The 15,409-nt window shown below is 45.4% G+C and overlaps 1 protein-coding gene across 1 annotated transcript in view; it reads left to right on the forward strand.

The window, feature by feature from the left end:
• The window catches only part of LOXHD1 (lipoxygenase homology domains 1), a 185,238-nt gene that overhangs the window by 12,445 nt on the left and 157,384 nt on the right, over positions 1–15,409 (forward strand). The window contains exons 3-4 of the mRNA XM_032245238.1: positions 2,598–2,678; positions 4,823–5,007. Coding sequence (XP_032101129.1) covers positions 2,598–2,678; positions 4,823–5,007 — 266 coding nt within the window. The remainder of the gene's footprint in view (positions 1–2,597; positions 2,679–4,822; positions 5,008–15,409) is intronic.

Genomic DNA, 15,409 nt, shown 5'->3' on the forward strand with positions numbered 1-15,409 from the left:
GAAAGCCAGCCACTTTCCTTCCAAGTCACACCTTGTCTTTAGCTGAAAATGGGGATACCTCCCCTTGTTCTCCCCTACTCGCTGGCAGTGGCTGTTTCTAAAATTCCAGGCACCATCAGAAGATGAAGCCCAGTAATTCCCAAACCGCTTCCAAGGAATTTGATCCAGGCAGCCTGCAAGCTGGGCTGGGGATGGGGGAATTGCTGAAACATGGGATTATGCTTTTTTCATAATTACAGAAACAATATGTGTTCCTTTTAGAAAGTTAAAAATGTATATGGACAAGAACAAGGAGCCAACACTTCACAATGGCCTCACCATCTAGACATGACTTTTTAAAAATAAATCTTCCCACGCTATTGGTTTTTTTTTTTTTTTTTTTTGAGACAGAGTCTTGCTCTGTTGCTCAGGCTGGAGTGCAGTGGCATGATCTCAGCTCACTGCAAACTCTGTCCCTAGGGTTCAAGTGATTCTTCTGCCTCGGCCTCCTGAGTAGCTGGGATTACAAATGTGTGCCACCATGCCTGGCTGATTTTTGTATTTTCAGTAGAGACGGGGTTTCACCTATTGGCCAGGCTGATCTTGAACTCCTGACCTCGTGATTCGCCCACCTCAGCCTCCCAAAATGCTAGGATTACAGGTGTGAGCCACTGCACTCGGCCTCCCACTCTATTGTTTTTAAATGAAGATGGTATCATGTTTGTATCGATTATTCTGTTTGTACATTCTGGTCTTAACCTACCTTTTCTTTTAAGCCTATATTATAACCCTGTTTCTGTTTCATTATTTTTTTTTCCAATAGGACTTTTAATGGTTGCAAAGTATTTCATTACATAGCTTCCCAGGGCGATTGTTTCTTAGGGTATTTATTTGATGGAGAGACTCTTGACTATTTATTCTAAAGATTGCTTGCCTTATCCTATATATTGAAACAGAAAATACCTCTCATTCCTTTCTTCTTGTTTCCCATTCATATAATCCTGATGCACAGAAACATGCCCACATGTTCGTCAAGTTATTGACAGCTGCTGTGACTCCGAAGCAAAGCATGGGATGTGTTGTTATTCTCCTTTGAAAGTGAAATTCCCACATCAGCCAGACCCTCACGATTACTAGTTTGGTTTAGTTCCCTTTAAATGCTTGGTCTGGTAAGTTATTTTCCTGGGTGGGAGGATTTACTGGTGCTTCAAGGAGAAAACTTTGTATTTTTCTTGCTCTTCCTCAAGAGCTGAGAGTTGACATTCTCTGTCTTTATTTTGCCAATGATGGAGAAATGACTCTGGGCACTGTGCCCTGCCTCCTCCCTCCCTCCCTAAGGTACCCACAGCAAGCCTGGGCATCATCCCTTTCACTTCAGCCAAACCCAGAAGGTTCTGTGCCTCTCTCTTCATCCTCTGTACCCAGACTGCACCTCGGGGGTCTCTTTTCCCTGACAAAGATGGCTCCGTGTACATTTTTGTCTGAAGTTAAGGAAACTTCTCCCCAGGGCAGATTGTTCGACACCGTGAGTCCGCTCACAGACTTATAGCTTCTGGGTTCTGTAGAATCTTAAAAGCCTTCTATTATCAAGAGAGTCTGAGCCTAATGCCTTGGGAAGAAGGCCCTTCTCCTGCTTTATTTTAAAAGATGTTGATGGTGGATAAATCTTCTATGATGGTACACATCTTCTGTGATCTTCCATTCCCATGAGCTGTGTGCTATTCCTGAGAGCCCTGGCCAAGAGTGCTGAGTGAGGTCTGCAGCTCTCAGCCCAGTGGGCTAAACTGGGGACAGCAAGAGCTGCTGGCAGGCCTGGGCTGGAATGGTGGGGACCTCGGCCCCGCACACAGGATGGAACAGCTGTTGACATGAGCTTCGGGCTTCTGCTCCCAGAGGATTCTGTGGTGAGGCTGCTGCAGCACTCTTGTATCTAAGCTGACTGTATCTAGGATGCTCCTGAGTCTGGACTTGCCTGGCTGCCTCATGGCTGATGTCTCAGGTGTACTTTCTTCTGTTCACACTGTTTGCAGGATGCCAGATATGCACTTCCCTCACTGCCCTACTTCCCTGGCTGCTGATTTGGGGTTGAGTGTTTTCTTTCTTGTTAGAATGGCAGGACCACGGACTGCCACCCAAGGTCTGCATCTACTTGGGGCTGCCATTGCAAATCTTCCCAGGAAGAGCAAGGCCAGTGAGGGGGAGCAGCAAGAAGGTCCAAGAGCCCTAAGGCGTTTATTCCTTCCTTCCTCCTCCATCCTCCCAACCCAGAGCAGCCAAAGGGCATGGGGTCATGACTGGGAGAGCCAGGTTCTGGTCCCAGCTCTGCTACCAATTAACACTTTGTAAAATGGGGTTGCTATTGCCCATGTGATTGTTTTAGTGACTCACAGCAAGGATCAAATGAGAACCTGGGTGTGAGGGCACGGAATGATACTAGCAGTCCCTGCCCTCCTCCCGGCACCGTGTCAGAAGGGAATCTCCAAATGGGATCTGGTTGCTCATAGCTCTCCCTAGGAATGGGATGATGGAGGAAGAAGAGGAACACCAGCCCTTGGCTCTCTTCCCAGGCCTGTGAGCCAACAACTGATCTGCACTAACTGAGCACGTGTTCATTGCAGGAGCGAGTCTGCCTTCGAGAAGGCCAATGTTGATGTGTTCCGGGTGAGAACCAACAATGTAGGCCTCATCTACAAAGTCAGGTGAGGATCTGGTGCCTGACTAGGGTGGAGGAGGAGTCGAAAGTCAAGGACTTACTTCACTATTGACACTTTCTGGGTATTAATTACTTGCCAGCTGTTATTTGAGGGTCTACCAAAGGCCCGAATCTTTCCCTTCCATCCTGAATCACAGTGCCCTAAACTTCCCCATTGGAGATTCGCTTTTTTGGATTAACACAATTTTTTACAAACTTGAAAATATGCTGTGAGAGACATTATAGCACAGTGGTGAGGAGCAGAGACTCTGAGTCCAGTGGCCTGGGTTCAAGTGTCCACTCTGTTATTTACTAGCTGTGGGATTTTGGACAGGTTATCTCTCCAAACCTCAGTTTCCTCCTCTGTAATAATGATGCTTCGTCTGTGATAACCCTAGGACTCAATGAGTTAGTGCTTGGAACAGTAATTGGCACACAGTAAACACTCAGCAAGTGGTAGAGATACCAAGTCTTGCTGCAGGATGTCTTTGGACAGAGAGCATCCCCAGTCTTGCTCTCTCTGGAGGGTTCTTGTGAAGGTATAAGGAGAGATAACTCTACTGGTCCAGGGGCAGAGGAAGAACTTTCAACTGCCCACCTTTTCCCTTCCTGGTTCCTGCCATCCACTCCCATTCAAGCTCATGCCCATTGACAGATGTTCATTTGTGGTCTGATTGCACCCAGGCTAAGGGTGGACAGGGGTCAGATGCAGCCTCAGTTTAGTCCTGATTTGTTTATCTTCCACTAGAAAAGGACCATGAATTCTCTTTCTTGGGGAAGTAAGGGGCATGTGAATGTCCTGGGTATTGGTTAAGTGTAGGGAAGGGCATTAGAAGCAGGAAAATGGCTCTTGCAGGGGAGATTGGGAAAGGGGGTCATTGTGTGAGTAAAGACAACCGCCAGCTGAGGTCCTACTATGTGCCAGGCTATATGCCAGACAGAGGCATACATCCTTGTAAGGGAAAAGCCTGGCATATCATGGGTTTCATCTGTCTGTTGGGGTTGTGTGCTGTTGAACATTAGTTGTCCTGCTAAGATCTGCAAGTATAAACCCTCATAGAGATAAGATGTTTGATGCAAAGTGAGGTCCAGAGGTCAAGAAGCTGGACTTTGGAAAGGAGATAGAGGGGTCTATTGGAAGTCAAGAAGAATTTAGGAGACAGATTTTGATGAGTCTGAATCTATGCTGCCCAGTGCAGTAGTCCCTGGCCACATGTGGCTATTACACTTGAAATGTGGCTAATCCAAACTGAGGTGTGTTGTCTGTATAAAATACACAGCAGATTTTTGAAGGCTTAGTACAAGAAAAAGAATGAAAAATAGCTCATTAATACATTTTTACATAATTATATGTTGAGATGCTAAGTGGAATTAAATGAAACATAGTATTAAAATTACTTCTACCCATTTCTTTGGATCTGTTTACATGTGGCTCTTAGGGACATTTTAAAATTGCATCTGTGGCTTGCATGTGTCACTCATGTTATGTCTACGGGACCACCATGGTCTAGATGGCCATGGCAGGGGGTTCCTCTGGATTGCAGGACTTAGGGGAGTATCTGCTTGTTGTCCAGGTCTGGAGTCATGAAGACAGGGACACACTTAATCATCTCACACAATGGGAGGGGCAGCTGAGCCCAGGGGATGAACTGTGCCCTGTAAATCAGGTGGTTTGGTTGGCTTCTGCTTCCTGGGTATTCCCGTGTCATCATCTTTTCTCTTCACTGTCCTGTTTGACCTCGACTCAGCTGGACATCAAGAAGTGCTATGTGTATACATGCTTGGGCCAGAGTTTGAGAGGCTCACTGCTCCCAAAGGCCAGGGTAAGGAAATAGCACTGAATAGCCAGGACCTCAAAGGGGCAGATTGAGATGATCCCACGGCAAGCCTTGAGGATCTTGGATTTTCTATGAAAGGCGAAATTTAATATTTCTGTGCATGTAATGTAACAATGTAACATTCAGTAATGTGCACATCCACCTTGCAAGGTATCCCCACTTTATTGATCAGGAAACTGAGGTTCAAGAGATAAAGTAACAACAATAACAGAATAATCGGACTTCTTTGGAGTAAACATCTGGTTATTTCAGTATGGAAGGGGTGCTGTTTCAGTTCTGCCAGTGATGGTGTGGGCATTGGTTTCTGCTTCAGGATTGAGCATGACAACACCGGCTTGAATGCCAGCTGGTACCTGGACCATGTGATCGTGACTGACATGAAGCGGCCTCATCTCCGTTACTACTTCAACTGCAACAACTGGTTGAGCAAGGTGGAAGGTGACCGCCAGTGGTGCCGTGACCTGCTGGCCAGCTTCAACCCCATGGACATGCCCAGAGGTCAGTGCCTAGGCTGCCTGCCATCCCTCCCTGCCTGGGCTGGGCTCACCTAGGAAAGAGTCATGTCTCTGTCTTTCTCTGGACAGTCTCATCCTACCTCATCTTGGCAGCCCTCCAGGGCCTTCCTGTTGGCTAGGGCCCAGGGGAAGCCCCATATCTTCCTTATGGTCTTCCTACGGGCAACCTTTTATGCTCTAGGGGTTCAAGGGAGTGGGAAATACAAGAGGACTTGGAAGCATGATGGAAGGTTAGGCGCAGCCCAGAGCAAGTCTATGTGCTCAATCATTCTTGTTGATGGGGTATCCATTGGAAGTCCCCTCTGAGATCAAGTCAGCGGTCCCCATTTTCCTATCCTCTTTCTTTTCTTACAATGCCCAAGGCAGGCGAGTTACAGCCAGGGCATGGTGGCTGGGAATCAGGGCTTGCAGCTGCCAGAGCTCATCATGCTGCCCTCTGATGCCTCCTGATTTTATGAGGAGTGAAACAACTTATTTCAAGTGACATTTCTGGGCAAAGGCCTTAAATTCAACCATTTTAATTTTACAGGAATAATGGGAGGCAGATACCTTTGTCCCCCAAAGTTCTGGCCTCACTTCACCCTGTCACGGAACATATTTACTTTTCCACCAAGGGGAGCATTACATTGCAGGGACCATTGCTTGAATACCCTGCACTCACAGAGTCATGGACCATGGGAGGGGAAGGGACTTTGGAGCCAGGAGATGAGAAGCGGCTTTCCCACAGTCACTCAGCTGAACAACAGAAGGCTAACACTTGTTGGAATCTGCTTCCAGCATGGACTCCAAGTTCCACCCTCTATCTACTGTCTTGATGGGCTTTAGCCCTCAATTTCTCTATCTCTGATTTTCTACCTCCCAGCTAAACTTGATGCTTGAGTTGTTCCTTTGTGATTCCTATCATCGTAACTTGCAACTTCATTGACTCTTTTTATTTTTAATTTTCATTTATTAGAGACAGAGTTTCATTCTTGTTGCCCAGGCTGAAGTATGGTGGCACAATCTTAGCTCACTGCCACCTCTGCCTCTTGGGTTCAAGCTATTCTCCTGCCTCAGCCTTCTGAGTAGCTGGGATTATAGGCACCTGCCACCTTGCCAGGTGAATTTTTTGTATTTTCAGTAGAGACAGGGTTTCACCATGTTGGTCAGGCTGGTCTGGAGCTCCTGACCTCAGGTGATCCATCTCGGCCTCCCGAAGTGCTGGGATTACAGGCATGAGCCACTGTGCCTGGCCATTGATTCTTTTAAAAACATGTTATTGATCTTTTCTCTGAATATAGAAACCAAATTTGATCATTGTAGAAAATTTAGAAAATAGAGATACGCAAACATAAAGAATACCTGTAATTCCATGGCTTGAAAAAACTACACTGGTGACATTTGTGTGTCTTTATTTCTAGCCTTTTCTTTTTTTTTTTTTTTTTTTGAGTTGGAATTTTGCTCTTGTTGCCCAGGCTGGAGTGCAATGGCGCGTTCTCGGCTCGCCGCAACCTCCGCCTCCTGGGTTCAGGCAATTCTCCTGCCTCAGCCTCCTGAGTAGCTGGGATTACAGGCACGCACCACCAGGCCCAGCTGATTTTTTGTATTTTTTTAGTAGAGACGGGGTTTCACCATGTTGACCAGGATGGTCTCGATCTCTTGACTTTGTGATCCACCTGCCTCGGCCTCCCAAAGTGCTGGGATTACAGGCATGACTTTTCTATGCATATACTTTATAGTTTAAACAAATGGGCTGGTGCAGCACCCCTGTCTCACAGCATGCTTACTTCCGTGCCATTAAATATCGCTCAGCACCCCTCCTTGGAATGGCTCCGTGGTGCCCTGGAGCATGGAGATACCATCATGTATTCACTGGATGCTGTATCATCAGACATTTGTATTATGTTCCCCCTCCAAAAAATTTTTGCTATTATATCAATACTATTATAAATACTGCACCTAAATCTTTGCACAGGTTCATGATTCTTTCCTTAAGATAAATTCCTAAGTGGAATTTCTAAGTCAAGTAGAATGTATGTGGTTAAAGCTTTTGAGGGGCATTTCCAAATCACTCTAGATTGGGTGTATCTGTGCACATTATTACCAGCTGTGTAAGGGTGCCCATATCCCTCATCCTTGCCAGTATTTGGTAGTGTTGTTTGATTTTCCAGTTGGATAATTAAAGGGGATTTTTGATATTCTTTCTTTGCTTACTGATGAGATTAAACATTTTTCGTATATTTATTGGCAATTTGTGTGTGTGTGGGTATGAGAGAGAGAGAGAGAAAGGAAAGAAAGAGAAAGGAAAGAAAGAAAAAGGAAAAAAAGAAAAGAAAATGAAGAGAGAGAGAGAATTTTTTTTGCTTGGGTCCTTTACCTGTTTTTTCAATTGCGGTGAATTTCATAGATTCTCCCCATTAAGCATCTTTAATTCTTTATCCAATCTCTACTAGGATCAATCTTTAGCATACTGTCAAGCTTGCCACTTTTCAGCTCATCTGACCTGCATTGGTCACTCAAAAATCCAGGGTTCCACTTGGCAGGAGAAGAGCTTCTGAAAAGTCACCATGAGAAACAATTCATGTAACTCAGTGGTTCTTCAGGGTTCCATAAGAATCCTCAGGATAGATACCTCCTGACCTAGTCTCTGAGTGAGGCTTCCTGAGCCCCCAGCTCCTTCATAGGCTGGAGGGAATTAGGTTTTTAGTATTTCCAGGCTAGATATCAGAGAATGGAATGAAAAAGGGGATCTTCACCTATTCTTATGACTGCATTGGTAAAGAAAAAGTTAAATTTCTTTGCTTTTCACCCGAAATTATGTCAACTTGGTATTTGAATGCTAATGTGATGATAAAAATGGGGTCTATTTTTTTCATCCATGAAGTTTGGTAGGTAAAATATTTCAATGCTGGTGGTATAAATACACTGAACATGCCCCCGCCTTTGTCCTCTTGTTATTGCCCAATGCTATGTGGGCAGTAACAAGAGGAGAGAAGAAAGGGGGGCCATGCTCAGTGTATTTATACCACCAGCCCCCAAGGCAGGACAGACTGTTAGGGAGCCTGGTCCTCTCTCCCCACCCTCAGGGGCCAGTTTTCAGTGTTCTGGATGGTAATCACTGGAACCTTCTCTCATTCCTGCTCTTCAGGGAAGGGAAGTGTTCTAGGCTGACCAACTGACCCTTTGACTGAGGTGATCGGTGGATCATTGTTGAGTGGAGGAAACTGGACCTTGCTCAGGTTTCCAGGTGTTCCTGTAATGGGAATCTTGCATCTCATTCTTCAAGACACAGGCATAAGGGAGCCTGCCCTACTTGTAGGCACAGAAGGTGAGCTGTGGGGCACCAGGTCTGCTGCACAGCACGGTGCCTGACATTCGCAGGAGATGACTGTTTCCTCTCTGGGCTCCTCATTAAATGTACTTCCTGGGGAAGTACCCAACCTCAAACCCCTTAAAGGGAATGGCATCTTTAGGACTGTCCTCTTCCTTAATGGAGTCCCTTGGGTAGAAGGTAGAGATGAGGAAAAACAGGAGGTTTCAAAGGAAGGAGGCAGAAGCTGACCAGCCTCACAGTTTTGTGGATAGAAGATGTTTCGTGGATAGAACCAAGTTCAATTTATTAGTTTTTCTCAATTTGTCAGTGAAAATCACTACATCTGGCATCTTAAAGAAACCAAACAGGATCAACTAAATGGCTATAGCTTTTGGTTTTCTGTGTCTGATCTCCAGGACTCGGGAATGTGTTGCTGGGGTCTGAAGAGGCAGGTTGGTTGTGCTCCTTCAGTCCATCTGGGGAGTTCTCAAACTCCAGTAACTCACATTCCATCTTCGAGTTTTGCCTGATTCAAGTACTGCTTGTATTATTAATTACTACTACTTCTTCTTTAAGTCACTTTTTACAACTTACATTAACTTGTAAATTTATTTTAACAAGAAAGTTGATATTACTATCATGAAAAAACTGTTATCATTTCCTTTAAATGTCAGACATACACTAGTACATATTAACATAAATTAACAACATTAGATAAATCTCATATACCATTGCTAGCATCTTATGTCCCACCAGTGATATGCAGACTGCACCCTGGTAAACAATACCAGCCCTGATCTGAGAGGAAGGGGAAGCAGGGTGTTGATTACAGAGATGAGTGCACAGAGGCCCAGGGAGGTGGGGATGCATCCAAGGTCAAATGGCCAATTGCTGATGGAGCTAGGAGTAGACTATGGGTCTCCTAATTCTTAGTTCAGTTGCTTTCTGACTGCCCCTTGAGTAGCGCATGGCCAAGGGCAATTAGCCTGGGACCTAAAAGGTCAGAGCCTGTGATTGTGGGGATTGTGGGGGTTAGTTGGGCCAACCTCCCACTGTCACAAGAATCCCTTTCTTCTCCATCAGTTGCTTCTCCAGCGTTGGTTTGAGTCCAGCCTTCCTGGAATTAACCCTCCTGGTCTCCCTGAGGCTTCTGCTTGTCTGTTCCAGTGTTTCTAACACAACATGGTGTCTCTCTAGGTGTCAGCCCTTCAGCTGCCAGAAAACAGGGTTTTGTCGTCCCAGGAATGCAGCCCCAGGATCCTTGGCTTCTCTTTTTGAGAACCCTTCCCAACAATGCACCTAAGAGGCTAGGATCCTGTGTTCCAGATGGGGGACCATCAGCACAGAGGGAGGGGCCTCCCAACTCCATTATCCTGCTTCTTTTTAAAAACATTGTTGTAAAATGTGCATAACACAACACTTGCCACCCTCACCATTTTAAAATGGACAGTTCAGTGGCATTAAGTACATTCACATTGTTGTGCAACTGTCACCACCATCCATCTGTAAAACTTTCTCATCTTGCCACCCTGAAACTCTGTGCCCATTAAACACTAACTCTCCATTGTCCCCCACCCCTGAGACCCTGGTAAACTCTATTCTACTTCCTGTTTCTGTAAATTTGGCTAATCTAGGAATCTCATACAGACTGAGTCTCTCTAGTTCAAAATGCTGGGGCCCAGAGTGTTTTGGATTTGGGATTTCTTTTTTTTTTCAGATTTTTGAATACTTGCATATACCTATGAGGTATTTCGGGGATGGAGGCCAGGTCTATCCATGAAATTCATTTGTTTCAAATATACCTTATACATGTAGCCCAAAGGTAATTTTATACAATATTTCTGAAAATTTTGTGCTTGAAGCAAAATTTTACAGCATTTCATCTGTAACCCGTCACATGAGGTCAGGTGTAATTTTTCACTCATGGCATTGTGTTAGTGCTCAAAAAGTTTTAGATTTTGGAGCATTTCAGATTTTGGATTTCTGTGTTAGGGATGCCCAACTTGCACAAGTGGAATCACACAATATTTTTTTTTCTTTTTTTTTTTTTTGCATCTAGCTCATTTCGCTTAGCATAATGTCTTCAGATTTCATCCATGGTATAGCATTTATCAGAATTTCCTAACGTTTTAAGGCTGAATAGCGTCCCATTGTATGGGTATACCACAACTTATTGATCCATTCTGTTGGTAGACATTGAACTGTTTCCACCTTTTAGCTATTGTAATGAATGCTGCTGTGAAAATGGGTGTGCAAATATTTGTTCGAGTCCCTGTTTTCGATTATTTTAGGTATATACACACGAACTTGCTGGGTCATGTGTAATTTTGAGTAACTACCATACTGTTTTCTACAGTGGTTGTACCATTTTACATTACTACCTACAATGCATAAGAGTTCTAATTTCTCCAGATCCTGAGGAATCCTCGATATTTTCTGTTCTTTTTTTTTTTTTTTTAACAATAGCCATGCTAATGGGTGTGAAATGACATCCCTAATGATTAGCGATGTTGAGCATCTCTTCATGTGCTTATTGGTTATTTGCATATCTTCTTTGGAGAATATCCATTCAGATCCTTCATCTATTTTTAAATTAAGTTGTTGTCTTTTTATTGTTGAATCGTAGGCCTCCGTTATATATTCTGGGTATTAACCCCCTTTCAGATACATAATTTACAAATATTTTTCTCCCATTCCATGAGTTGTTCTTTTACTTTGTTAGTCATGTCCATTGGTGACCAAAAGTTTTAATTTTTATGAAGTCAATTTATCTATTTTTTCTTTTGTTGCCTATGCTTTTGGTGTTATAATCTAAAAAATTGCCAAAGTCAATGTCATGATAGTTTTTCCCCCGTGTTTCCTTCTAAGAGTGTTATAGTTTTAATTGTTACATTTAGGTCTTTGTTCCATTTTGAGTTAAATTTTGCAGATGGTATAAATCAATGTCCAACTTCATTATTTTGCATGTGGATATTCAGTTTTCCCAGCACTATTTGTTGAAAAGACTGTCCTTTCCTTGTTGAATAGTCTTGGCACCCTTGTTGAAAATTATTTGACCATATATTTGATAGTTTATTTCTGGGCTCTCTGTTCTATTCTACTGGTCTATATGCCTGTCTTTATGCCACTACCACACTGGTTTGATTACTGTTGCTTTGCAGTGAGTTTTAAAATCAGGAAGTGTGAGACCTCAAACTTGTTCTTTTTCAAGATTATTTTGGCTATTGAGGATCTCTTGATATGCCACTTCTTTTAATGCATTCAAAATGTTCATTAAGTGACTTTAACAGTGACCAGAGACCATATTGACTTTCAGTCACAAAGCTTCTGTTCATCTGGAAGAAAAGAGAAAAATGTCTTCATCCCCAGTCCTCAGTTCTTGCCCAAGACTTCAAGGCTCCTGGAGAAACCTCCTGGATTCTCCTGACTCATTCCCATGTGAATCAGTAGGAGTGGGTGTCCCAGTCTTGGCTGGCTGCCCTCAATCTGTCAATTGAATGGTTCAGGCAGACATCACACATGAATAAGCATTTCAGACATACACAGAGCTGGCACAGTGAGTTAGCAGCCATCTCTAGGCTTGTCTCAGTCTAGGAGTGGGCGTCAGGGGTCCTGGCACCTTCTGGGGCCTGTGGAAGGCTGGAAGCTGCTTTTCCAGCATATCCGCATTTATTATCCCTGGGAACAGAGTCTTGGCTATCAAATTGCTCCAGAAGTGTAGTGAATTTTCCCTCATGCCATCTGCTTGTTGGCATCCCTTCTATTGCCATGGAGGTGTGTGACTCTTCCTGGTGGATTTCTTCCATCCTGCGGGGAATGGCTCACCCTCTTGATAACTCAGAACCCAGGGGGCAGAGTAGCTGCAGGAACGTCTCTACACTGATGGCAGCTGCTGGCTGGAAGCTAAGCACTGTCTTCCCTGCCTGCAGGTACAGCGTCATCCTTAGCAACTGCCGTCGGCAATGTCCTCTTGAGCTGCTTTAAGGTGCTGAGCCTGTGGATAGGCACGTAGTCCCTGCCCTCAAGGTGCTCACAGTCCAGTGGAGAACACAGATTCCCATCATACAAAGTTCCCACAAGGAGACTGTACAGCATCGTGACTCAGTGCCAGGCCTCAAAAATCATGGAGTCCTGGGTTCAAATCCAACCTCTACCACCTCCTAGCTATACGACTTTGTGTGCATACATTTAACAAGTAGTATCTTATTTAAAACCCCGAGAAGTAGGGGCTGTTATTATCCCCATGTTGCACATGGGGCAAAAGTCAGCACAGAGTGCCTCCCCGCCACCTCTTCTCTTTCTTGGTCTAAGGCTGCAGCTCCCATTTCTCAACGGTTGCTCAGATTGTGTTGGCTCCTGTGTCTGGCAGACAGTGGCTCTGAAAGCTGTTCTCTCCAGCATTCATCAACCCTGAGGAGGTTTCAGGGGACCTGCTGGAAGTGGAACTGAGGCCTAAGGGCAATATCAGACACCCTGTGCCAATCTGTTCAGAGACTGTGAAGTGGAAACCAGACCACCGACAGCCTTTTCTGGGATTCAGGCCCGATCCCATCAACCCCTGCAAGGACCTAACGGGCCAGTTCTTTCCAGAGGCCCAGGGCCTGCCCTGTTTGCTAATTAAGTGGATTCTCCTTGTTCCCAGAGTTCTTAAGTTGGTGAGATAGGAAACCATGGCTCTTCTGTTAAAATATGTGCCAGGGTCAGAGGAAATGTCAAGGCCAGCCCCTGGCCCCTCGCCTCCTCTCTCATCTTCCTCTTTTTCTCCATGTCACCCCAACCCCACTGGATATAAAGTCTCAGCCTCTCTGGATACCATTACCTGCTTCCTCTGCCTCAGGTGTCCCCTCCCTCTCTAAACTCTGCGAGGAAAGTCTGTCCCACACACTGCTGTGCAGCAATGCTGCAATCAGGATGTGTAAGGAATCTCACAGGCAGGGAGAAGGGCCTTCTCAACCTACTCCCTTTGTGTCAGTGCTCTGGCAGCTTCACCACCAAGATGAGACACCACAGCTGATGGTGGGGTGGGGGTGTGTTGTAACACATCTCAGGTGTTTTGAGATGGATACGTGGCCAAGAAATACAGTATTTCAGGGCTCTAACTACCTAATATGTATCTCTCTGGTTTCTTTGTGAAGCTCAGGTTGCTCTGAGGGTAACACTGCAGTCTCCTGCCTGGTGATGGCTTTTACTCACAGCTGCTACCTTGGCCACTGGGACAGAGGGGCTTTTATGAACATTGGTAAGGAACAGGTTGTGTGCATCTGGTGGTAATAGGAGGCCATGTATAGACACACTTGTTTATGAACACAAGCCTCAGAGATGGGTGGAAAGAGTTCTCCAAAGGGGCAGAGACCTGAGTCTTAGCCTCACACTTTGGTAATTATGTGACTCTGGGCAAGTTGCTCATTCTCTCTGGACCTCTGTTTCCTCATTGTACCAGGTTGTACAAGATGACAAGATGGTCTCTGAGGTCCCTGTGGCTCTGGCTTTCTCTGGGACTCTGCACCTTCTCTCTTGACTGCCTCCAGGTATCTCCCACCCACTGATTTCACACACCCCCACACACCCACTCTGATGTTGTCCCTTTTGGTGAGACATTCACAGGGTATAGTGCTCAGGTGCCATTCATTAGCACACTGCAGAGTTACACAGGCTGAGAATGCAGGGCTACTCAGTTCTCTTTGACTCCAGAGAAGCTCAGGGCATACCCCTGCCTTCCCTATGGGGCAGTATTGAAGGATGAGGTTGGGGGAGACATCTGAGTTAGACGAGGGCTGATAAGATGGTGTGTGCTCTCTGGGTAGATTTGGGATGACCTCACATTGGGTCTTGAAGGAGCTTGGGCTAGGGGACTGTCACCTGGTACGGAAGCATGAGCAAGACCTGTTTAAGGCAGATACTGCCTGGCCTCCTCATTGCCAATGTGATGTCATTTCCTGCCTTCTGGCCAAGTAATTGCCCACAGCCCAGTGCCAACCCACAGACCCTCCCACTTTCAAAAGCACTGAGATGATCACGTGGCTTAGGTTAATACTGAGCCCACATCACACTGCTTGGAGAAAGCTCCAACAGCTTGGCTGTGAGACAGGCCTCTGCATCCAAGAGCTGTGTTGCAGCTGGCCTGGAGGCTGCTGTCAGAACCCAGCACAACAGCTCAGAAATGTTTCCGACTCAGGCCTTGGCAGTAGCAGAGAGGCCCCTTGCATTCAGAGGGCTCAGTCTGGAGGTGGGTTCTGATCCCACACCTGCTCCTGGCTGGGATTTGTTCTCTAGGCTTTGGGAGGAACAAGCCACCTTCTAGGGGGCATGTAATCTTCTTGGGTAGATTAATAACAAATACAGTTACAGCCAGTTTTGTGGTGTACTTCAAAGAGAGGAGAGGGTGATGATTACAGAAAAGAGAGCCCACAAGAAGCAGCAACAACTTGGGCATGTGGACCAGGAGCATGCAGGTGGTGGGAGGGGCGAATGACATTTACATCTGGACTCCCAGTCTGGAGCAGATGAATCGCCCTTTTTTTTTTTTTTTTTTTTTTTGGCTATGCCCAGTGAGAAAGCTGTTGTTGAGGGCTGAAAGCTGCACAGCGGTTGGGGACGGGTGGAAATGGAATTGTTGGTTCTCAGCATAATCACTGTTTCCACTCCCGGCTGATTCGTCAGGTAACTGGGTTATAGTTTTATTACAGCCCATGCAGTGCCACACAATGATTATCACACAGCTCCAGATGTGCGCCTGGTCTTGACATGACCACGTTGGGTACAGTGCCCAGGGTGCATCTGAGGGGAGAACGGGATAAGAAAGGGACTGCGATTAACCTATTAGGGGCATGTGCAAATTATACTGCCCTGCAGAGGATTACGGACCTGCCAGAGGACTTTGTGGTGCTAAAATCAAATACAAAATGAAAGCACCCTGTGTGATTGGAGCAAAAAACACCCATCATGAAGGCTCTGCCAAGAAGCCGGAAGCCCTGACTTATCCTCAGATTCGGTAGGGTAATACCACAGAGTAATTAAATCATTAATCTTAAAATAACTCTCTGGGTCAGAAAGCACATGGGACTTTACATCCTGAGTTCTGGTTCTGCTTTTG

The sequence above is a fragment of the Sapajus apella genome, unplaced genomic scaffold (assembly GCF_009761245.1).
Source record: "Sapajus apella isolate SASKATOON/1434 unplaced genomic scaffold, GSC_monkey_1.0 scaffold57, whole genome shotgun sequence".
NCBI classification, from domain to species: Eukaryota; Metazoa; Chordata; class Mammalia; order Primates; family Cebidae; genus Sapajus; species Sapajus apella.